This window comes from Cheilinus undulatus, linkage group 3 (genome assembly GCF_018320785.1).
Source record: "Cheilinus undulatus linkage group 3, ASM1832078v1, whole genome shotgun sequence".
In the NCBI taxonomy this organism is placed as follows: domain Eukaryota; kingdom Metazoa; phylum Chordata; class Actinopteri; order Labriformes; family Labridae; genus Cheilinus; species Cheilinus undulatus.
The window spans coordinates 13,939,513-13,965,072 of record NC_054867.1 but is presented as its reverse complement, the minus strand read 5'-3'; the positions used below and the strand labels follow the sequence as shown (position 1 = coordinate 13,965,072).

Sequence of the window (25,560 nt, the reverse complement as noted above, 5' to 3'; positions counted from 1 at the left end):
TGACAAGAGCTTCAATGTATTTTGGCAAAATCTAAAAACATAGAATATACCCCCAGTTTTTAATACTTGAATAAACATCCTTTGTAGTTGCTGACTGCCTGCACTGTTAAATAAAGAAAGCTGAGCTTACTTAGAAAATTGTTGGAACTCGTTTCCTCAAAAATAACAGCTAAACTTGACTTTTGTTTGTTCAAATAACTTTTTTATTTTAAATGTGCTGCAGTTGCACTAATTTAATATGTCTGAGTAATAAATACTAAATTTATTATTTTAAATGTGCTATAGTAGTTTAAAATGAATTATTTTAAGTTTTTTTTTAACTGAGAGTTGATTGATTTATTTAGTACTTAAGCTAAATCATCTACATCCATTGAATTCAATCATTTTTAGTGCACTGTAAACTCTGATAAATTCATAGAACTTATAATATGATAGGTGACTGGTTACTATGAAACATTTTAAGTAGTACTCACTGAAAAAATAGTGAAGACATTTTAAGTTTATGTTCCATCTAAGGTAGGCTAACTTTAGCAGCCTTGTGGTATAATGGCTTTCAGTGCCATCCACTCAACATTAACACTGACCCCCAACAGGCAGGACCTATTAAACTTAGTTTGTAACTTCACTCAGGGTGCAAGGGGTTTAATGCCCAAAGGTATTCTGGGAAAACGATGCTGATTAAGGCATTATAGTCAAATAATCTGAGTACAGTGACAAAATATACTTAAATTGTTTGAGTACTGTTAACTTAAAACTAAAGACAAATTCAATCAACTCATAAAAATCAAGTTGAAATATCTGTTGTGGGTTTGAAAGTAAACACAACTCAATTTGTTAACCTCCTTTTACTGTTTGGTTTACAGTGCAGTAAAAAAGGTACTAGTTCTGAATATTGGAAAAGTGAACTTTAGTTAATCAAGTTATTAAGCTTTTATGGCCAAAGTTTCAAAAATCTAAATAAAATGGATGTTAGCTTTTACAGTGTGAAATCTGGGGTCCATGTACATCACCCATGTCTGAGTTTCCTCCCTGGTGATGCTCTACCATGCCTTTGCTCCAATTCCCTTCAGTCAGAGTTGTTATGTGGCCTTATCTGCCTTCAGTTTTGTCCTTAGTAACTGAAAAGCGTGCTCTAAGATCAAGTCTCCAACTGACTTGGCCACCAGAGAATATTCCATTTCTTAGCCTTTAGAAAGATTTTGGCAGAATGCTTTTGGTCATTATTCATCTGTACCATCCTGTCAGTGTTACAGCATTTGGCTGAGTGTGAGCAGGGTATAGCCCTATACACTTCAGAATTTATCTCAATACTTCCATCACATATTGTGGCGGTAAAATTATAGCATAGTGAAAAAAAATGTATAGCTCAAATACATATGGGCCTTGTTGTACATTTTTTAACATCCCATTTTTGTAAATCTAGGTGCCTTTTATAGTTTGTGTCATGTGTAACCTCCAGCTTATCTCTCATCTCCACCAGGTGAGATTGCTGTAATGCACTATATGCCGGACTACCAAAACAATCACTATGTAGGCTCCAGTTAATTCAAAACGCAGCGGCTAGAATCCTAACATGCACTAGGAAATTTGATCATATCACTCCGGTCCTCGGTACACTCCATTGGCTCCCTGTGCAATACAGAATCACTTCAAAATCCTCCTACTAGTCCATCAAGCTCTCAGTGGTTCAGCCCTGAATACATTTCTGACCTGCTCACAGTCTCTAACCCAATGCGACCCTCAGGTCATCAAGTGAAGGTCTTTTAGCCGTACCTAGAATCAGATCCAAGGCTGCTGAGGGGGCTTTCAGTTACTGTGATCCTCCTCTCTTGAACAAACTCCCTGCAGACACGAGGTTTATCACTGCTGTATCTTTTTAAAACTAAACTAAAGACCGGTCCAAGCATATTTCTGTGCATGTGTTAATGTGATCCTTGTGTGGTTGTATGCCCTTTTTCTTTCCTTTTTATGCTTTCCACTGCTTCATTTCTGTCTTGTCTCTGATGTGATTGTTCACAAGCTTTCTTAGAGGGAGTTTTATGATTGTGGAAATAATTGTTGATGTTTTTAAACCCTCCATGTAGATCACATTGAGCTTTCATTTAATGAAATGTGCTCTATAAATAAAGTTGCTTGCTTGCTGTGGGAATTATAATGACGGTAATGACACGTTGCCTTTCTCTCAGAGGAGGAGTTCATCACTGATGGAAACCTCGTGGAAGCCTGTGAAGCTACAGAGGAGGATCTGCTGGTGGTTCACACCAAACGCTACCTCAGCAGATTAAAGGTCTTTTTATTTTTCCCTTCCACTGCCAAGCCAGATATTTCAGCATGGCATGACACTCATTACAGATCTTTCATTTTCCTTCATGCTTTTTCTTCTACATCTCATCTGTCTCTGAGAAGCATCACAGCTGTACCGAGTTGAGGAGCCAATCAGGACTTTTGATTCCTTTATTAGAAAAGTGAGCTGTTACTTTGTCTTTGCATTTGTGCTTGGATCACAGTTTTCAATCCAAGCTGGTCAATGTCCCTTTAGTTTGGTAAATGTTCCTTTAACCTTCCCTCACATGTTATAGCTGCTATAGTGGTTAGAGCAGAGTCCTCATTGAAATTCAGGGGATTACCCATCAGAAGGATTAGCTCTTATTCAAATCAATCATGTCAGTCAAATTTAAAAGATGGCAACTCCTGTAGTCCTTTGAGTCAGTAAAACTTTATCTGCTTTTTTAATTTATTGGCCCCCAATATATCATTAAAATTGATTTCTACCCCAAACTTGAACTCAAAGGCACCAGCTTTCTATGTTGTAGATTTCTCCTGCCCTCAGTGATGTGAAAACACCGAGATGTCATTTTAAATCTCTCCTAAAGGAGTGTCCATTGCAGAAATAACTGAACTGAAAACAATCCTTCTGCCATGTTTTAAGACTGAGTAGCCTATTCTCTCTGCTCTGCTGCATTAAGAGCTATTTCTTTGCTTGCATCCTGCCTACTGCCAGCATTTTGTATTGCTCTTCAGTCACTGCTTTTACACTTTAATTTCCAAACTCTGCTGGACACAAATTAAAACATAATTATGGGTTCCTGCATATTTCAGTCAGCTCGGTCCCTCTAATGTTTGTTTTCCTTGTTAGTCAAAAGAAAAGGCCACTCTAATCGTTTTCTTTTTCTCTTTAGTGGTCTCTAGTGGTGGCAACAATCACAGAAATCCCGCCCCTGATGTTTCTGCCTAATTTCCTGGTGCAGCGGCGAGTGTTGAGGCCATTGCGGACACAGACTGGAGGAACAATAATGGTAGGACTCCCAGAGCTTCATTTCCTTTTCATGGGTTTGCATGTAGCTGATAATATTAACATATTTTACCCATCTTCCTCTTATCTACTATCATTTGTTAGTGGAAGAAATAGAGATAATAATCTTCAGCATAGCACTATCAAATAATGGAGTGGTCCACCACTGTCTCTTTTACCTTTATCAAATAATAACAGCTCTGCAGGTGCATCACAGATCACACATGCAGAACCTCCAACCGCACATTAAAATTGAATAATTTGTCATTTACACACAACTTTAAGTCATTTCTTAGGAAAAACAGCTTCATTTTCTTACATGACTCATCATACTTACCTGTTACAGTTCCATTATCTATGATTAGCCTATATTTACAAAGAATAAGATCTTTACTTCTTATAAAGCAAAGATCTTTTCTTTGTGTTAAATAATACAGAAATGGTGTAGCATCAACAAAAGTATGATGACTTTATGAGAAAAAAAAAATTAGAGGCTTAGTAAATACTCCAATGATTATCTCTGTGCAGCTCCAAAGAACACATTTGGCTGTGTGTTGCCTGCTATACATTGCTTTTTCTCTTTTAAAAAAGTCCTCTAGCACAGGCACTATACATCATGTTGCCTATATGTTGGGTGACATTAAGTTATACATGGGAAACAGGAGAGGTCACCTTGTGATGTTTACCTTAAGACACTAAACCTCTCCAAGAAAAACAGTTTTAATGAGCTCTATTTTGTTTTAATGCAGGAAAAGAAAAATAGGGATGTATAAATTTAAGGTAGCATAAAGTGCTTATAAAAAGTATTCACCCCCTTGGATATTTTGACATTTTATTGATGTTTTAAATTAATCATGGTCAATATAATTTTTAACCTTGCAAAGCAGATGGATTTGCCTGTTTTCATATATCTCACTGGGGAATACATCTTGTAAAGCTCTGAACCATTTGGGCCCGGTTAGAAAGTGACAAGACCAATCAGCGTCAAGGGGCAGTACTTTCAGGCACGGCAAAGTCGTGACGTAAGCAAGTAGCATGAAGAGGCCGGTGTAATTATGCTGGAAGACATTAGCATGGATGCCGCTGAAGTGCCAGTTTTATCAGAAGTTGACACCATTTCTTTGTCAAAAGAAGAACAAAGAACAGCAGTGAGTTGTTCTCTTTTGAAAAACAACAAAAGTCGTGTACTGACATGTCTATAGTCGCTGTGTTTTGCGTTATGCAGTTCTATATGGATTTTATTCCTCAGTAGTGGCGCACCTCGGTTTGGGGCTATGACAGACAAATCCAGTCACCCTCTGAGTTTTTTTCAAAGGCTCTGCCTTTTCCCAAATGCTGTCTATGAGTGGTTTACCAGATGGATGTGTGAAACTAATCCATCTGGCGTGTCAGGTTATATAATTTGGCTTTTTGGATGAAAAATATACAAAAAAACCTCTTTCATGTCAAAGTGAAAACAGATTTCCACATAGTAATGTCAATTAAATAAAAATATGCAATGTAAAGTAGGTGATTGAATAAATATTCACCCCCTTCAAATCAGTATTTCGTAGATGCACCTTTGGCGACAAAATGCTAAGATTGCCCTCCAGGATTTTCTTTTATTTTGATGCATTCATTTTATAATCTTCCTTTACAAGCCTTTCATGGCCAGCTGCTAAGAAGCATCCCCACAGTATGATACTGCCACCACTGTGCTTCACATAGGGGATAGTGTGTTTGTGCTGATGTGCAGTGATTGGTGTCTGCCAAACATAGCGTCTTGTCTGATGGCCAAAAAGCACTTTCTTCCGCTTGACCACATGCCTTTTGCTGAACTCTACTCAAGATTTCTTCAACAGTGGCTTTCTCTTTGCCACTCTCCCATAAACTTTTGACTGGTGAAGAACTCAGGTAACAGTTATTGTATGCAGAGTCTCTCCCGTCTCAGCTGCCTAAGCTTGTACCTCCTTAAGAGTAGTCATAGGTGTCTTGATGGCCTCTCTCTCTCGTCTCCTTCTTTTACAGTCACTCAGTTTGTGAGGACGGCCTGATCTCGGCAGATTTACACATCTTGATAATGCATTTAGCTGAACTCCTGGGGATGTTCAGTGCTTTAGATTTTTTTTGTGTCCATCCCTTGACTTACACTTTTCAATAACATTTTCTCTGAGTTTCTAGGAGTGTTCTTCTGTCTTCATGGTGGAATGGTAGCCAGGAATACTGATTAATCAGTGGCTGGACCCTCCACACACATGTGTCTTTATACTACAATAACTTTAGAAACATTCACTGCACTCAGGTGATCCTCATTTCACTGATTGTGAGAGTACTAGCACCAGTTGGTAGCACCTCTGTTGAATTAGGTCAGTCACTTTAAAGGGGCTGAATATTTATGCAGTCAGTTATTTTACATTATGTATTTTTATTCAGTTGACATTATAGAAATCTGGTTTAATTTTGACATGGGGGGGTTGTGTCAAAAAAGTTAAATTGTATTGACCATGATAAATTTATAAAATCAATAAAGGGGTAAAACATCCATGAGGGTGAATACTTTTACAGGCACTGTAATTGTTTATATTTAGCTGGAAGAAGACAAGCATTATTTACTCTTCTGGCTGAGGGTCAAGCTAAGGGAAAATGGCAACAGCCCACTGTCATGTGTAATAACTAGACTTTAACAAGACAGTTTAGACTCCTGTAGAGGAATGACTCTTATGTTACATTGGAGTAAATTAGAAAAAATAATGTTATCATAGTTTGACAGGATATGCACTTAGGATGGGGCAGGTAATGATACACTGAATGGGTACTCTCATTGAGTATAATTCTTGGGCACAAAGAGCCACCAGGTTTAACACAAAGTTGGGATATAGGATTGGTACAAGAGCAAAACCCTTTGTTTATAAGTTCTCTTAACAGTTGTGTCGTAGCGGAAGAGTAGCATGTTGATGCATTGCTGGGGCTATAGAAAATACTAAAGGGAGAACATTAGCGGGCCAAAGACTGAGTCCTGAAGTGAAGGGTAATTATGCAGCACCTTTCAAGTCTTAACTGCTGTCAGAGCTCTCTGCACTATATTCCATTTACCCTCTTCAAGTGCAACTTCATACAAGTAGCTTAGGTTCATCATACGGTACTCATGCACACACTAACACAGATAATGGAAAACTGAATTTCTACCATTTTTCTATAGGTGATATGAGATGTGTTTCTCTTCTTTAAAGAAAGTTTTCAAAAGGATGCACTCTTTACAGCTCAAGTTTTAGGCTGTCCTGAACAAAGCAAATACATTTCTTACGTTTCTCAGGTAAATGAGTTGGTTGTGAATCTTTCCTAAAACTCTGAACTAGGGCTGCTCATCTATAGCAAAAAACATAATCACACTTACTTAAGTTGATATTGAGATCATGATTATCAAACACTATTAGTCACTGATTTTATTGAGTTTAAACACTCCTAATACTTTGAAAAATAATAATGTTGATGCCAGTAGTATACAACGCATTTAGAGATTTCCATCCCCGTATGTTTGGGACTGAACTAAACCGTGGATTTTTTTTCCCCCTTTTATTCTTTTAAATAACATCAAACTCACTTAGAGACACATCACGTTTGTCTTGCATCCCACAAACAACCGGAAGATGTGTTTGTCCTAATTTTCATGATTGATGTTTCTGTGTAATAATGTGTCAAAGAGTTTGGTTTAAATGTTTGTTGTGGAATAGTTTGTGATCTTCTCCTACAAAGCCTTTGATTCATTCTGACTTTATCTTCAAATGAACGTGAGGAGAAACTAAAAGAAATGTTTGGTTTGTTGTTGAGAATCAGGAAAATAGAGCAAGTTTTCAACAGAGAGCCCATGTGATGGAAAAAAGCCACGCTGTATTATTTCCACTGTATCTATTTGCTGCATATACAAATGATTATAGAGCTACCATCATGCAAAGAGGTCTTTTATTTTGCATCTGATGGTTTGATGGAGTCATGGAGATGTTAGAGTAAAATGTGACTGGCACTCTCACTGCTCTCTCTAAGAGCTTGTTTTCCAGCCACAGCGAGGAGTGTTAGAGCCATGGCCTGAGTGTGTGCACACATGCTAATGTGTTATTACTCATCCATCAGAGAGCCACATTGGCATTTACACACAATCTCATCTCATCTCACCTCAGGAGTCCTTCATGTTTAGCTCCAGGAGTACAACACAGTAAAGCCCTCTTGTTCTCTCCAGAGTGACATCTTGACCTGCTTTGGAAAGAGTCAGCTACCACTGTACATGAAATGTAAAAAAAATTTACTGTAACTTTGGTTTTCTCCATTTTCTTACATGAAAATATATTTGTGCCGACAATTTCTCCATCAGTCTTGTAGAGCTATAAAGTACTTGATGGTTTTGTGTGTATTTCCCTAGAATGTCTTATTTGTTGTTAGATAAGCTCTCAGTTGTGTCTATGGAGTAAAAGCCAGTAGAGTGACTAGCCTCAAATAACACCTTCTTCATGCGTGACCATGCACTTCAAGATGAAGTTGATCAACATGCAAGACAAACCCCGCACATCTCTTAGTGATAATTCTCTCAGGAGTAGGTCTAGCATATATCAGGGCTTCCAGATTCCTTGAGGTGAAGTGAGAATGTCTATTAGCACATGCAGTCATTACAGGTGAGTTTGTGCTTCAGCAACTATATGTTCACTTAAAGGAATTGTTCATTGTTAGAATAATTAAAGCCATTCCTTCTTCTGTCCATGATTCAGTTTAAGACTGAGTGCTAATTCGAAGAATTGGTATCACTATGGACATTTCCTCAAAATAGGTCAATTTTCACTTTTTATTTGGCAATCATTCTGGTTGTGATAATATGGCAGAACTGTTCATGGGAAGTTTTTTTTTTTTTCCCAATTTTAATGTTTTTAAAAGTTCTAATAAAACACTACAATTTTACTACCCTTTAAAGCAGAGGTGTCCAAACTTTTTCCACCGAGGGCCATATACAGATGTACACTATATTGCCAAAAGTATTCACTCACCCATCCAAATAATTGAAATCAGGTGTTCCAATCACTTCCATGGCTACAGGTGTATAAAATAAAACACCTAGGCATGCAGACTGTTTCTACAAACATTTGTGAAAGAATGGGTTGCTCTCAGGAGCTCAGTGAATTCCAGCGTGGTACTGTGATTGGATGCCACCCGTGCAACAAGACCAGTGGTGAAATTTCCTCGCTCCTAAATATTCCCCAGTCAACTGTCAGTGGTATTATAACAAAGTGGAAGCGATTGGGAATGACAGCAACTTGGCGACGAAGTGGTAGGCCACGTAAAATGACGGAGCGGGGTCAGCAGATGCTGAGGCGCATAGTGCGCAGAGGTCGCCAACTTTCTGCAGAGTCAATTGCTACAGACCTCCAAACTTCATGTGGCCTTAGAGATTAGCTCAAGAACAGTGCGTAGAGATCTTCATGGAAGGGGTTTCCATGGCTGAGCAGCTGCATCCAAGCCATACATCACCAAATGCAATCCAAAGCGTCGAATGCAGTGATGTAAAGCACCTCACAACTGGGCTCTAGAGCAGTGGAGATGGGTTATCTGAAGTGACAAATCGCGCTTCTCCATCTGGCAATCTGATGGACAAGTCTGCATTTGGTGGTTGCCAGGAGAACGGTACTTGTCTGACTGCATTGTGCCAAGTGTAAAGTTTGGTGGAGGGTTGGTTATGGTGTGGGGTTGTTTTTCAGGAGCTGGGCTTGGCCCCTTAGTTCCAGTGAAAGGAACTCTGAATGCGTCAGCATACCAAGAGATTTTGGACAATTCAATGCTCCCAACTTTGTGGGAACAGTTTGGGGATGGCCCCTTCCTGTTCCAACATGACTGTGCACCAGTGCACAAAGCAAGGTCCATAAAGACATAAATGAGAGAGTTTGGTGTGGATGAACTTGACTGGCCTGCACAGAGTACTGACTTCAACCCAATAGAACACCTTTGGGATGAATTAGAGCAGAGACTGAGATCCAGGCCTTCTCGTCCAACATCAGTGTGTGACCTCACAAATGCACTTCTGGAAGAATGGTCAAAAATTCCCATAAACACACTCCTAAACCTTGTGGAAAGCCTTCCCAGAAGAGTTGAAGCTGTGAAAGCTGCAAAGGGTGGACCAATGTCATATTAAACCCTATGGATTAAGAATGGGATGTCACTTAGGTTCATATGTGAGTCAAGGCAGGTGTGCGAATACTTTTGACGTTATAGTGTATATTATGATGTTGGGGATTTAAATATCCACAAAGTGAGGTATATGAAAATATTTAAATCAAATATACAGTAATGTAGGTTAAGACATGCTTAGTGACTGAGTATGCCTAGATGGCTAGTTCATTCAGCAGCAAAAACCCAGAGAAGTCAGACGTTAGTGACAACAGAATGACATTGATTAAGTCAAAAGCAGAATAAAGGAGGAGCTGGGGTGGAGGAGGGTTGCAAGAGCAGTTTGCAGAGGGAGCAGCAGAGCATTCCAGACAAGAGCAGTTTAGATAAAGAAGCGTGAGAGCAAATAGCCAATTGCGTGCTTGGAGCAAATCAGCTGTCTGTCAACCGCTTGCGTGATTATGGCAGTGCTTGAACTCAGTGGTCAGCCTGAACTAAAGCTATATGCACAGTTTAATGGATGACAAGGCAAGTAGGCAGTCATTTCCAGGTTTTTTGGGAAGGCCAATCAGATTTCATGGGCCCTGTCTGGCCTGAACTACCACTGGCTCCGCCCCTGGAATATTATTGGTTGTGCTGTCGCTGCCATAATCCATCAAGGAGATATTATTTTGGTTGCAATTATGTTTACCATGTACAGTGTTGTCTCAATTTAGTCACAAAAAAAAACACATCAATAAATTCTTCTTGTCAAGATGTTTGTTTACAGGATTAGCATGATTGCCCTTGTGCTGAAACTATTGAGTCCAGTACAGTTAAGCACAAGCTCCATGTTCAATGTGAGCCACATTTCATTTTATTTCTAGAATTTGTTGCAGGCCAATCAAAATTGGACTGCTGGCCACATTTGTTCCCCAGGCCATAGTTTGGACACCCCTGCTTTAAGGCTTTTTCAGTCAGGAAAGAATAGAGACTGATTTGAAGATAAATGTTTATTTTACATATGTGATATTGAATTATTGTCTAACTTGCGCGGTGGCAAAACCTAATGAGTCCAGACCCTGGTTGTGCCAGTGTTGGCTGATGTCATCTGAATCTGATTAGATGAACATTCATTGACTTATTGTAGACTTTGTGGTGATGGGGAAGAGAAGGGTCGCTTATGCTACACCATGAATGAAGAAGGAGAAAGCCACGTTTAAAAAAGGGACAGCAGCAGTATGATTGGCTATGATGTAACTGAGGCAGCATAAGTGAAGGAGTGCATGAAATAGTACAGCGATTAACTAAACCAGCATGGAGAATATAGTCTTCTTGACTGAACTTATGCTAAACTTCATCAAGGACAAATGTCCTCTTCCAAAAACTTTCATTAATTAATAAACAGTGCAATCCAAAAGCATTTAGACCCCCTTCACTTTTTTCAATCATGCCGCAACACTTGAAATTTAGCTCAGGTTCCTTTCATTTCTCTTGATATTTGCTCAGAGGTTTCTACACCTTGATTGGAGTTCACCTGTAATAAGTTAAATTGATTGGATGTGATTAGGAGAGGCACACATCTCTCTATAGAGGGCCTCACAGCTGACATTTTTTCTCAAATGGAAGAAGTTTGGCCCAACCAGGACTCTTCTAAGAGCTGGTCGCCTGGCCAAGCTGAGCAATGGAGGAGAAGAGTGTTAGTAAGAGAGGTAACTAAGAACCTGATGGTCACTCTGACTGAGCTCCAGAGTGTCTGTGTGGAGATAGAACTGAATTCCAGAAGGACGACCATCACTGCAGCCCTCCACTGATCTGGGCTTGTGGCAGAGTGGCAGGACGGAAGCCTCTCCTCAGTGCAAAACACATGAACGCCCACTTGGAGTTTGCAAAACAGCACCTAAAAGCACCATTCCAAGCTGACTGTGTCAAGGCAATGGCCATGTTGCACAAGAGTGACTTTCAGGACATCAGGGACTGACAAAGTGTTTAAGTCTGTCTTGATCTTCTGTTTTCACCAATAGTTTTTATATAGTGACCTTTCCAAAACTGTTTGTGCTGGTGATTTAGAGTGATTCTGTTTGTATGCGGCTTATAATTGCAGAATATCTTGCTTGCTTTGCCTTTAAGCTTTTCTGCGACTCTCCACAGAAACATAAGGGCCATGGATGTTATGTTTCTGCACCATTTGACACTTTCACAGGGCTTGTGCAGCAACACATGGCTGTTATTAGAAACCCATGACCTTTTAATTATGAACCACTGCTCAATCTCAGCAGGGTAGGTAAGGAGGTTCGTCACCTATAGGTCACGCAATACATACAAATGTATGCATTTGTTTTTCACCCCATAGCTCCTGAACTAAAAAACAAAGAACTCCAGGAGGAATTCTTTAATGTCTCCTGATGCTTGTGTGCACACTTTAAAGGCTTTGGATGTGCCCTGCGTGGCTGGAGGTCAGATTTATTAATGGGAATGGCAGTGGTTATTCCATTCAACATATAGGTTTTGATATCAAGATGTGGACCTGCACTGAAAAGCAGTAATTGAAGTTATCGCCTCGAGACATATTTGTAATTTCACAAAGCTACTTATTAATCATTTAATGCATTTTTGTGTTTCTTTAGAAAATAGTTATTTTCCTCTTTAAAATGAAATTATGTTTATTTCAGAAGAGGTCATATTCATGCATGTTGACTTTCCTCTTATAATGTGTCTTTTACAGGCAGGAAAACTGGCTGTTGACAGAGGATGGGCCATAAATGTAGGTGAGTTCCTAGTACAGACACCCATACATACAACAAAAATAAACAAATTCTTCTGCACTTGACTGAAACAAATTAAATCTAGTGTGTGAGTGAGTTACCTTTTTGTTGTTAAAAAGTATTGGCACCCCTGGAATTTTTCCATAAAATACACAATTTCTCCCAGAAATTGTTGCAATTACAAATGTTTTTGGTATGCACATGTTTATTTCCTTTATGTGCATTGGAACAACACCGGACAAAATTGTTGGCACCCTCAACTTTCTATTTGGTTGCACACCCTTGGAAAAAAATATCTTAAACCAATCACTTCCTATAACCATCAACAAACTTCTTACACCTCTCAACTGGAATTTTGGACCACTCTTCTTTTGCAAACTGCTCCAGGTCTCTCAGATTTGAAAGGTGCTTTTTGAGGTATGTTTCAGGTCATTGTCCTGCTGGAACACCCATGACCTCTGACGCAGACCCAGCTTTCTGACACTAGGCCCTACATTGCAGCCCAAAATCTTTCGATAGTCTCCAGATTTCATGATTTCTTGCACACAGTCAAGGCACCCAGTGCCACAGGCAGCAAAACAACCCCAAAACATCTTTGAACCTCCACCATGTTTGATTGTAGGTACTGTGTTCTTTTTTTTGTAGGCCTCATTCTGTTTTCTGTAAACAGAATGACATGCTTTTCCAAAAAGCTCTACCTTAGTCTCATCTGTCCACAAAATGTTCTCCCAGAAGGATTGAGGCTTACTCAGGTACATTTTTTCAGGTACTTTACTTTTCGCAAAGTAGGACCGTTATTGGGTTTTGCTGGTCTGGCTTGAGCTCTTGGCTTCACTACTAAACACTGCCCTCATGATCTCCATAGTTACTGCAGTGTTTGGTTCGTGCCCATAAGCTTTCAGAAGATGTGCAGAAACAGACAAAATGAAAGAATGGATTGCAGGCTATGCCTGTATCTGAATGCTCATCAAATGTAGAGCACAAAGGAGTCATAAGACTGTCTAGAGCTTTTCTGTTACAAGCAAATCTTTTCAGTGTCTGATGATAGTGATTTAGATTTAGATGACTTTGTTTGTCCCAGAAGGACAATTCTGTTTCAGAGTCAACCAAGTCTCATAAGAAATAATAATTTAAAAAAAAGAAACAGGAAATAGAGTCATAGCTGTATTTAGCAGATGCACAGGTCTCCACTGACAAAAACATGGAAAATACAACACAAAAAATGTTTTTAAAAAATAAAATTATACATGAAACTTAACAGTTTAGCAACCATAAATCGATTACAGCTCCCAGCACTGTGTACCCTGAGAGCTGAAGGAATAAAGGGGCTCAAGTATCTGCTTTTCTTGGAGGGGCGCGAAAGGGCTGTCCAGGGCGGACTAGAGGATGTGAGAATCAGATTGAATTGGTCTAAAACATCTGCTAAAACCAGCTGAACCCACAAAATGGCGAGGTAGGCTGCTGGGTTACACACTAATATAGGATGAATTTATTAAAATATACTGAAGTTTTGATGCTTGCAACATATGTAACTATGAATTTCTGTTGAAAGCAGACAGCTTGATGATTGATGCCCTTAGAGAGTAATTTTTGAATCCATAAAGTCTGGGCTCACAATATTTTCCTAATGTCCTTCTCAATTAGATCCTTATCCTGAGAAAAATGATGAGTTCCCCTCTGTTTTCCATCCATCAGTGATGAGACTGATAGAACAGAAGGGTCTTTGGTTGAAAAGTCAGGGTCATCCTTCACATGTCCAGTTAGTGCCAAGCAGGAAACCAAAAAAAGCTGCATCAGACTTTTACTTTGTACCTTCTGATGACTCAGCTCCCGACACCGTCTGTCGAAGAATCTGTGGGCCAGATTGTTCTGCATCAATAAACATGATTTTAATATAGATATAAAGGCTATTCAAAAGTATCTGACATCTGCATATTGTGTGTCTCAACACAACGAGGACGTGGAGGCTTTAGAATGGCTGCTTTTGCAAGCCAGGCAATAAATGATAATCAAATTTTACCCGTTGCCTTTCTGGGCTTTATTAATATTCCACTCTACACTATAGCTTAATGAACATGAGCATAGCAGGGCAGAGGGGACAATAACTCTTAACCTGAATTAATGGTTATCATCCCTATTTAAAAAAAGAAGTCTCTTCACAGTCTTTACTTCCATCCCTGTACGTTTCTGCTCTCCAGAGCCATTGAATGGGCCAATTCTGCTGTCAGTGCACCCATTGTTGTACCACAGGGGAACAGTAGACATTTTTATAAGCTGCAATAAACTCAGTAACAGCCTATTTCACATTTGCCAATTATGGCCGTTTAGAATAGTAGACATCTCAGATGCACTATGTGATGTGACCCCCTCTGCTTGTCCAGTGGCCCTAACATTGAGCCAGTGGGTTTTCTGTTCCCCAGGAGGAGGCTTCCACCACTGCTCTGGTGACAGGGGAGGGGGCTTCTGTGCCTACGCCGACATCACTCTGGCCATCAAGGTAAGACAGGGCCATGCATAGGGCTGGGAAATTAATTGAAAATTAGATTAAATCACAATATGAATCACAATCAAATTACAGCCAGTGCAGTATTTCTTTATCCTGAAATGTGTCAAAATACCAGTTAAATACTTTTTTTGCAATTATTTATGCTCCACACATTACACAATTATTCAAGGGTCTTTTTAAGAATATTTTACTACAATACTACTTTCACGTTTCTGTATGTTTTTCTGAATATTTATATTTTTTCAAAATTGTTCCCTAGTTTAACCTTTTAATATTGTGTTTGATATAATTAAAAAATTATTTATTGATTGTATTTATAGAATAATACACAAGACAAGAAACTAAAATTTATATAATAATAAATTGCAATAGAAAGGAAAAAAAATTGCAATTAGATTATTTTTGCAAATTGTTCAACCACATTGCACATCATACCCACTTTAGAAACAATTGCAGAACAGTTGCAGCTTAGGAAGCAAACAATGTCATTGTTGGAAATGGCCCACATCCTTGTTTCAACAAAAAATAGAAATTAAAGGTTTTAACTAGACGGTACTTTGCATGTAGTCATAGATCATAAATTAACACAGACAACGTCTTACTACAGGCTTGGAGCTAGAGCTAAGGCAGGGTTTAGTACTGATTTACCATGTGCATTATTACAAAAAAACTTTAATCCATCATAAAATCAAAAGGGATGAGTTATAGAACGGACTTGCCATTTGGACCAGTTTCATTATTAACTAAGCTGTACATTCGTTTATCTAACCTTTATTTCACCAGATGAAAATCCATTAAGATTGAGATCTCTTTTGCAAGGGATGACCTGGCCAAGAGATCAGATCAGATCAAAATTTGTCATTTTGTGGTTTTACAGTTTTCATCTGACTTTGCAGAAAAATCTACCTGATGACAGTTGTTAATGATATTATATAGAAACACCTTCCTGCGGTGTGAAGAGTTAAACATCATTCTTCACAGGTTTGAGTGCATGCATTCAGTGTGAATATAAAAATAGAAGCAAATTTTTTAAAAAAGCTATTTCCTCTTCATTCTATTAAGAGTAAGATTGAGAACAGCGTCGAAGCACAAAGTAAGCACTGACTTAACAAGGTTATTTTGCAGTTTAATACTTCTGTGCACACAAATCTAATTCACCACAAAATTACAAGTTTATCTTCAGGGATGACACATTGACACTTCAGGTTTTTGCTCTGGGATTCTACAGAGAAATCAGCTATTTTAATATGTATTTTCCAGTTTCTCTTTGAGAGAGTGGAAGGCATCTCCAAGGCTACCATCATCGATCTGGATGCTCATCAGGTGAGCCCACACCATTACATCTCTCTGTGTCAATGTGCATCAGAGCTAAGAGGCTGACAGTGATGACAAGATAACCCCCCTTTCACCACCATACCAATCAATGAGGCTCCCTGAGGGCTAAATTGGCCCTCACTGTCATATTCTGTGGAATGTATCTAAAAAAAATCACCAATGGCAAACAGCTGAGTGCATAAAGCTTTTTCATCATGTGTCTATAGATTTATAACAATTATTTAAAGCCTACCAATCTGTTGATATATGTGACTGTCTTATCATTTATGATGACTTTAATCACCATAAAATACAATTCACACATGCACAAAACCCTGAAATTTCTATTTTTCTGGGTTAACAGTATGTTTGCGTAAGCCACTTAAATTTTCACCCTGACTTTTCCTACAAGCTCTCTTTTATTTTCTGTTTGAGGTCAAGATGAGTCGATATTGGAGCTGCTCGAGTATGGAAGAAATCATCATAACGATTATTTTGATTGATATTGAGATCACATGGTTACAAACTGATGGTACCTCTTTATCTGTGCGTTTTTTTTAATAAGGAGAAGTTTATTGTTTGTTTTTTATTGTTTATTGGGATCCCCATTAGCATTGGCATATGGCTGCAGCTATTCTTTCTGGGGTTCAGAACATAAAATAGTTTACATACAAATAGTACATACAATATTGTTTTGCCTTAAGAAGCAGCCACAGCTTTCTAACATAGAGTGTTAAAATTTCTTGTTTGATCAATTTCATAGGGACTGATTCTATGTAGGACAGGCAAGAGATTTGTACTGAAGAAAATTATTATTAACCCACATTAATAGAAGATATGGATCACTCTTCATTGTACATGTAATTTGTCATACCTTACAGCGATGGTTAATTCATTGTACTCATCTAAGGAAAACGATCTTAAATACATTTTAAAATGAGATCTTAAGAATCAAAAAGGTGCAGAGACACTGTGTACCACGGTTATAATAGTTTTGGGTTTTTCATTAGTTTTTATTTTGTTCTTACCTTGTGTTTTCAGTTCAGTTTAGTTTTAGTTAGTTTTTTCTGCTAGGTTGCTAGTTAAGTTTAGTTTTTATTTTCCAAAAATGCTTCCTTTTAGTTTAGTTTTTATTAGATTTAGTATTAGTTTTAGTCTTTTTAGGCAATATCGGATACCTGTTGGGGCGAGACCCAAAAGGGCTCATCAGTGTTTAATTATTCAATTTTTATGTTTGTATACAACCTAAGACCAAAAACTACCATTGTTTAAAGTCTTCTCTAATCAAATCGGGGGATTTTACTCTCTCCAGGCTTGGGTATACCTGTAAGTCATTGTGCTGCAGTCAAAAATTAAAACTGAGGAGATTTAGTCTTTAGTTTGATTTTATTTTATTTTAGTTAGTTTTGTAGGATTTCAAAGGCAATCCTCCTGAAATTTTCAGTGCACAAGTGAAAACAGCTTAAGGGTGCCAGAAAAGATTATTTTCATCACATTTATGCAATTAAAATCTTGCCCTAATTAAAATCCTTAATCAATAATGAAAGTCTTTATCGATAGAAACCAGAGCTATGTTTGATGTCCATCCAGAATCCAAGTAGAAAGTGTTTCTGTTCTGTTACTGAGGACTGGAGTCATTACACAGACTTAGACCAACTTATTAATTCGATTTTTTCTGTGTTGATGAGAGAAACTCTGAAGGATTGTTTCCTATAGCTCAGGATAAAGATTCACTTAAAGCATTGCTCAGGGTTGTTACATTTGTTTTAGTATGCACACTTGGATGTTTATATTGATCTGTCCTCCTCCAAAATGAGATGATTCATCCCAAGGGGCTTTCCATCAATAAATGCACAAATTTATTTTAATTAAACTCCATATTCTTTTTCATGTCATAGATATAAGATGGTAAACTGAGAATTTCTAAATTGTTTGTACTCTTGTATATACAAAGACACTTTCAAAGTCACTTAAGTCACCTTTGATGCACAGTTTCAACTTCAGTAGGTTATATTGACCGTGTCTATAAAAGAGCAAGGAAGAACATACTGACAAACTGAAAATGTAATGAACTGGTTGCTGCCGTGTGATTGGCTGATCAGATTTTGCATCACTGAACAGGTATACCTCAGTGAGTGTGCAGTATATGATCTTGTTTTCACTGTGGATAAACTTTACATTATTTGCTAGAAGTCTTGTTTTTTATATGCTTCACTTGCATGCATACTAAGAGAAATTCCCTTTCTAAGAAAGTATACTTGGTGTTACCCAAACCTGATTGAGATTCTGATTCATCAGCTAAACGTTGGTGGACTGAGCTCACCCTGGCCCTACAGAGCAATGACTCAACATTTTTGGAAGTCTGATTATCATATTTTATTCTTACTTTGTGTTTTTAACATCATGACTTGTATCTCCCTCCAATTAGCCCTGAGAACTGTTTTAAAATTGATGATGTCTCAAGGTTCCCAAGGTCCATGGCTATAGTCCAGAAATAAAGCTTTTACATTTTGAGCTATGGCTCAGTGGTAATGATGCGCCTTTACCTGTTGACACAAATCAGGATCAATACAGATGCTGAGTAAATAATTCATGAAGAAGAGCAAAAGAGCAGATCTGCATGAATGCATGGAGATGGGCCTCGAGTGCCCCGCTCAGCAGATAATTGGGCTGAGGGAAATATTGGCGATATGCAGTAAAATCCTAATTACAACCCTGAAACATGACACTTTAAGAGCTTTGGTCTTCACATAAATTGAGATTATGGCTTCAACAGCTGTGTTGCTCAACAACAAAATACTAATGATCAATTTTAGGTTCAGTTTATGACAAGCTTGACTGAGCCCCGCTGTGAAGGCATATCAGGCTGTCTACTGTGAATTCTGTGTAAGCTACAGCTGCACAATAAATCGCAATTTCTTTATTGTTTTATGGAAACAGGCAGAGTATTACAGCCATGATCTCAGGCCATTTTGATGCAATGAGATAAAGCTGCCTATCAGCTAACCCCCAGATTAACTGGTACCGGTATGCTGGTGAAAGGATAGTTTTAGTCAATTACGGATTTAGGAGAAACATGTTGCAGGCAGCTATAGCTAAAGCTTATCCAGACTTTAGTATCCTCATTGCACATCATATACTTATCACTGTATTGAAACTAATATTGCACATGATTTTTTTTCTTAAGTTGTACTGTATCTCTATATTTAAAGCATTTACATTATGATTATGTTATTTAAATCTTAATTGCCCTTTTCAAGTCTACATAAACCCATTGTATTTATTAGTTGTTTTTTTTTTTTCGTATTAAAATATACTCTTTTACCTCTGATTGAAGTCGTCAAGTCACAGACAGCTGGATTTAGAAAAGGGTACACATTATTCTTGTTTGGAGGGCTATTGCTGCCACTTTCTTTAGATAAAGTCATGTTATTTTTTTGGAAATGATTACATCTACCTTTTTATTCGATCATCATGATAATCACTGTCATCGCCATTGCTGGGCTGCAGAGAAATTTCATGGCTCATATTAACACAAAAATGCTTTTCAAGATCAGTCTTGTTTAACAGCAGATATTAGCTTAAAAGGGCAATTATTGGTATCGACAGATATCAAAATATCTGCTGATATTTACAGTGGATATTTTGTCTGTGAATATCAGCATATTTGGACAGTAAATTTTGGCCCTATGTACTAAATAAGTTTGTAGTTTTAAGGCAGGGCCAACAGATCAACATCAATTGAGTTTTTTTTTCTTGTTTCCTTATTCTTTACACTTTAAAGTGTGTCTTAAGGACTTCAATTTGTTTCTCTGTTCATCCTTCAACTTTCCACTCAGAGGACTGCAGTTTTAGGTCTGAAATACTTATTTAAACATCGGTATTAGTATTGGCTTAACTGAATCTGTAAATATCAGCATCAGCGAAAAGCCAATGTCATGCACCCAAGTGATGACCAAGATCCTTATGGACTTTCACTGGACTTCTTTTAGTGGCATGAACACAATCTTCAAACATTTGTGCCACCTACAAATAATGCTGTGTTAAAAGAAAAGTTTTGGTCATTTTTCAGACTTGCTCAGAGACCACTCAGTCCCTGAGCAAGTGTTCTATTGTGTCAGCAAGCTGTCCTAATTATCAGCTAAGTGAATGTTGCTGAAATGGTTTGAGTCATTTCACAAATAATTGTCAGGATATCTCTGTATCCTGCAATTATCTGTTTCCTCTTCATTAGCTAATAAACTGAAGCACTTTTTTTAATGAAGTGATCTTTATTTATGACATTTAGAGCTGCTGACAATCACTCCCTCCTCACACATTTCATCACATTTTACATATCCTGTCTGTTTCTCTCTCTTGAATGATAAAGAAATGTTCTGTTTCTGCATGTCAGAGATCTCCCACCTTCTGATTATGTCTCAAGTAGAAATAGGAGGGATCAAATACTCCATACAGATGTTTGAACTTAGTAAGGGAGCAGAGAAAGAAGGGATAGGCTGTTTGAATGCAGCAGTCAGGCTTTTGGCTGACAGTTACAAATGGCAGTGAAACAGCAATCTTTTATAGTAAAGTATGTGGGGGAGAGGATAAGACTAATAAGACTGCCAGCAGCAGGAGCTCTGGCAGCATATGAGCTGATTTATAGTCGCAGGCTGTCTTTTAGAGGCACAGCGGAGCACAGTATTCACTTACATGTTCATTTAGTCTTTGTCTCAGGGAAGCTGGTATTAGCCTTCAGAGCAATATGAGTTTACTGGTTTGTCCTTAGACGGCAACATGAACACCCAACACAAAGCTGAAGGTGGTCTTTACCATTTATACACTGATGATGTACCACTGGTCTAAGGTGAACTACATTTATGGTAACAGTACTTACAGAATTTTCATTAGCATAATCACCATTAGCAAATACTGTTTTAGTGATAGAATTATTTAATCATGACAAGTAGATGTCCAAATCATTGGGTATGTCTACATGCACACCAATGAACCAATCATTAACTGACTTATGGAGTTACTGATCAAAAACAGCATAATGCTGTAATTTTTTTAGTACATGCATACCATTCAGTCTTGTTTCTGTTGTTCTATAATAATAATCTTTATTGATTTATCTGTAACCTAAAAAGGACCAGAAATGTAAGAGCATTTAAAATATAAGGAAGAGACAGAAAGGAATAGAAATCAAAACAGTAAGAATAGAATAAAAACAACTAAAATGTGTAGATTGATAAGGCATAATGCAGAAATTAGAACGCTAGGGACTGTAAAATCGTAATGATAATAATTATCCTAATAATGACAATAATCAGGTAGAACGAGTACAACAGCAAAAAGAGGTAAAAACAATAAAAGTGGAGGGCGAGGGTAAAAGCTCTGAAATCAAATAGGAAAGGCAGAAGATATAGCAATAACAATCAAATCAAGCATAAAATACAAAGCAGAGAAGAGCAGACAGAGAAGCTTTAAGGTAAAATTTGAGGAAGAAGAGGATTTACAAGAGACAACTGACAAAAAGAGGGAGGAGACAGTAAAAGAAGACGACATAACATAAAAGCAAGTCTATAAAAATGAGTTTTAAGAAGTGATTTGAACGATGTCACTGATTCTGCATGCCTTATCTCCTCAGGCAGGCTGTTCCAAAGTTGAGGGGCCCTGATGAAAAAATGCCCTGTCACCTTGAGTCTCGACTTAAGAACGACTAGGAGGCCCCCGTCTGAGAATCTAAGGCTACGGCCTGGCTCTTAGTGGGTTAAAAGTTCTATTAAGTAGCTTGGAGCCAAACCCTTTAGTGCTTTAAAAGTGATGAGTAAAATCTTAAAATCAGTTCTTAAACTTACAAGGAGCCAGGATAAGGATGCTAAAAAGAGAGTGATGTGATGCCGTCTGCTAAAACCAGTAAGAAGCCTTGCTGCTGTATTCTAAACCAGCTGTAACAAGAGAGGGATTTTTTTAAATTTTGCAGTTTTATGCCATGTACTGGTGGAAATAATCCTACTATTAACAGAATCACGTAACCAAGGTAAAACATTACTGAAGTCAGTGGAAACCCATCAGATCAGATTATTACCATTGTCCGATTATTTCCAGTTATAGGATTTATGTGAACATAGTCTTTGTCACTTAAGTGTTCTGTGATATATTATTGCAGTGTTAAATAAAGGTTCACACCATTGAAGGTACTTTTTACCCACAGCACAGATTGGAGTTGTGTGTTTGGAAATGGTAGATGTTGATCTGGAGTACAGTTCTGTCGTTTTCTTATCAAGGTACAAAGGTCGGGAATGTTCAAATATCCATGAGATGTTTTAATTGTTCTAAACGACCAGCAGGCAGACAAATACACGAGGGCGCTGATGCCGTCAGCTGGTCCATCAGTCTGCTTGTAGAGCATAAACCGTAAGTTGTTAAAATCTTAGACCCTGGTGACTTTTGTGGTACAACCAGCAAAAAGTTGCTTCCATTTAAAATCATTCTGACTGGTTAAATTAAAATAAACAGTTTTAATAAAGACATCCCTGCCAGTGGTCGTGTAAATTTGCAGTAAAAAGACTTAATGAAGCAGAAATTTTTGTTGACTTGTCTGTAATCGTCTATGGATAAGAATGCGTTTCTTACACTAGTAGTAAATCCCTTTGTGAGGAATGAAGATTTGTTCCGTTCATTAATCCCAGCAGGTCTCTGCAGAACACACGTGTTGATAAATCTCTGCAGCTTCAGACTGGAGAGCTGCCGTGTCATAGATCACTGCCATTAAACACAATAGTTCACCTTCAGTAAATTACGTGTCAGTGGAAAAAACACACACAGACTTCTACACACATGAGTAAAGTCGATCACGGCTCAGAATGCCGCCTGTTGTATTCTCTGTACCACATTTTGAAAATGACAATAATTTGATCAACTTTATAAAGCAAATGCTGTCTGAGACATTTGATTTGACTATTAACAACCTGAAACAAATGATGACTGAAATACATTCCATGGAAATAACATTTTTTTGATTTTGCTCAATTTTTTTAAATAATTTGTCTTGTTAATGTTTCTAATTTAATGCTAGAGAAAGTCCCCTCTGGTGGTCTGTGTTCACACTGGACTGCTCTCCTCAGTAATGAGGAGTCTCAGCTAAGGCAGGGTTTTTCCCACAGCCTTATGACACATATCAAAATACAGCAGCCACAGTGTGTATCTGGATACACGTTGATTTGGAAAAATAAATATGTCCTATACTGAATTCACTACAGCTGTTCTTTACGGTAGTGAGTAACAAAAAAGGTACAGTTTTATAGACTCTGAAACACAGAACTCCTCAGATATCCAAGTTAATTAAAATAGTATGTTTGTAATATTTCACTTTTAAACTTAAGATGGCCCTGTCTGTTGTCTCTCTCGCTGTTGTTTTAGATATTTTTTTGGAAAGTATCCTGGTTTCACCTTACTATAAACCCATTTGCATTTGTAAAAAAAGACTTTTTGCTTTAAATTTGCATAAAACAGAAGCTCCAAAGTTTCTTTAATAAACCAGTCAGTGGGGATTAACTATAGCATTACTCACACTCCTTAAGCAGCTGCCATAAGCATTAATAGTAACACCACTGTTTTGCTCATGTCTTTAGAAATAAAGCATAAAGTGCTGCTTGTGATTTTCAGATCCTGTGCAGCTGTTGAGGTAAATTTTGGCTGTCACAGACTAGCTTTTGAGCTTAGCTGTTGTTGCTAAACTACTGATTAGCCAGGTGCCATGTGTCAACAAAGAATGGTGTCGCTGAAGTGTTTTACCTTATTTACTGCACAGCTTGCATTATTCATATTCAGCTTTTGTATTTCCAGTGTTTAAAGAAACCTGAAATAATCCAGCATCTTTGCTTTTAGTCTTGCTGGCAGTTGATAGACACTATAATCCATGTTACCAGAGTGTGTACTGCATCATGAAGTTTAGTGTCTGCTGCCATGGGGGATGTATAGCTTAAAATTGCCATCACAGCATTTAAAGCCATATTGATTATGTATCATCTGTATAAATAAAAGTAGCGGCAGGGAAAGACATGATGATATATTGCCATATTATCATTTTTTTAGCACAGGCCTAGTTTCAGCTCATGTACTCACATTTTTAAGCATGTGTGGACTGAAGGTGCAGCGTAGTCAGTCTTCCGGTGTGGGAGAGTTTTTAAATCATACTGCATTATCTGTTCAAACAGATGATTACAGATTTATAATTGGGTTTGATTTGACATCTGAAATATATTTAACATAACACTCATATCAGTCCCAGTGGGCGTGGCCTGTTGCTTTGTAAATAAGGTTTTGCACCACAAGCTTTCGTGGTATTTCAGTACTGTGTGTTGATTTGGAAAGATTAGTGTTTTCAAAGTTGATTTATTTGAAAAGTAAAGCCAGGTATACACTGTGCAATTTCAAGCCGACCTTACGTCAGTTATGGCAGAATATCAATTCATACTGTGTGACTGCTTACAAGGCACGACCATCGTGCACGATTTATGTGCTCACACTATACGGTAAGATGGTCGCGTACGACCTGAGTGCTCACACTGTAGGAGTGTACTGTGACGGAAATTCGCAGAATTTCCTTTTTAAGAAGTCTCACACTGAGAGTGAAGTGTTTCCAGTCATATTCTCTCTCTCCCCCCCAGTTTCTCTGTCTCTCTTTCTCCTGCTTTCTCTCTATCCCACACACACACACAAACAGCATCACCATCCATGTCAGCTGCAGGTCTGTGGGTAGGAATATTTCCTCCTCGTTTATTTCCTTTATCATAGTCATTGTAATGGTAAAGGATGTTGTCTGACAGTTTACAAAGGAAAACAATCCCCCATTGTTGTTTATTCCTTGTGTTTCTGTTCTGACTGTGAAGTGTCTGGAGTCACACAACGAAAATATCAAACATGCCAGAAATCCATCCAACCAGTCGGGAGCAGCTAATCGGATCGTAGTTGGACTGTGGTCATTTGTCGTACCCCCCTGTACACAGCTAGACAAACAATGCCCGATCTGACTGAAAGTCAGTCCAACTTCAAAGTGAATTGTGCGACTCAAAATTCGTGACTGAATCAGAGGAAAATTGCACACTGTATACCCAGCTTAAGACAACAATTTTAAAAATTCACCTCAGTAGTATCATTTCAGCAACTCCTGGAACTGTGGTTATTTGACAGGACAGAAGAAAATCTCAAAAAAGAAGCTTAATTAAGCTTAAACTTCAAGAGTTGAAAATCCTGTCTGTTTAGCAGTATTAATTTAACCATTTTTTTAACCTAAATGTAAAAAAAATTAAGAATCTATTAGAACTAAGGCTAACCAGGCACATATGATGCTGACATCACACAAAACACCTTGTATTTCCATTTTTTACTTTTTTTTTTTTTCATAAATCAGTGTTACTGGTCACTCTTTGCATCTGTCAGTGGGTTTTAAAAAATGTAAAGCAATAAAAGTACCAAAAAATGCTCAGTATGAGCATTCAGTGTTAGGTTATTTGAAAAATACTGCTTTTTTTCAATCATTCTCTGTAAAGTGGTGATTTTGGAGATAGGAAAATTTGGCTTGACAGATATATACT

The 25,560-nt window shown here is 37.9% G+C and overlaps 1 protein-coding gene across 1 annotated transcript in view; it reads left to right on the top strand.

Annotated features, from left to right (window-relative positions):
• hdac11 (histone deacetylase 11) overlaps window positions 1-25,560 on the top strand; it is a 47,051-nt gene that overhangs the window by 8,344 nt on the left and 13,147 nt on the right. Inside the window, exons 4-8 of the mRNA XM_041783954.1 lie at window positions 2,187-2,287; window positions 3,180-3,296; window positions 12,120-12,162; window positions 14,580-14,656; window positions 15,926-15,988. Of these exons, the coding sequence (XP_041639888.1) occupies window positions 2,187-2,287; window positions 3,180-3,296; window positions 12,120-12,162; window positions 14,580-14,656; window positions 15,926-15,988 (401 nt within the window). The remainder of the gene's footprint in view (window positions 1-2,186; window positions 2,288-3,179; window positions 3,297-12,119; window positions 12,163-14,579; window positions 14,657-15,925; window positions 15,989-25,560) is intronic.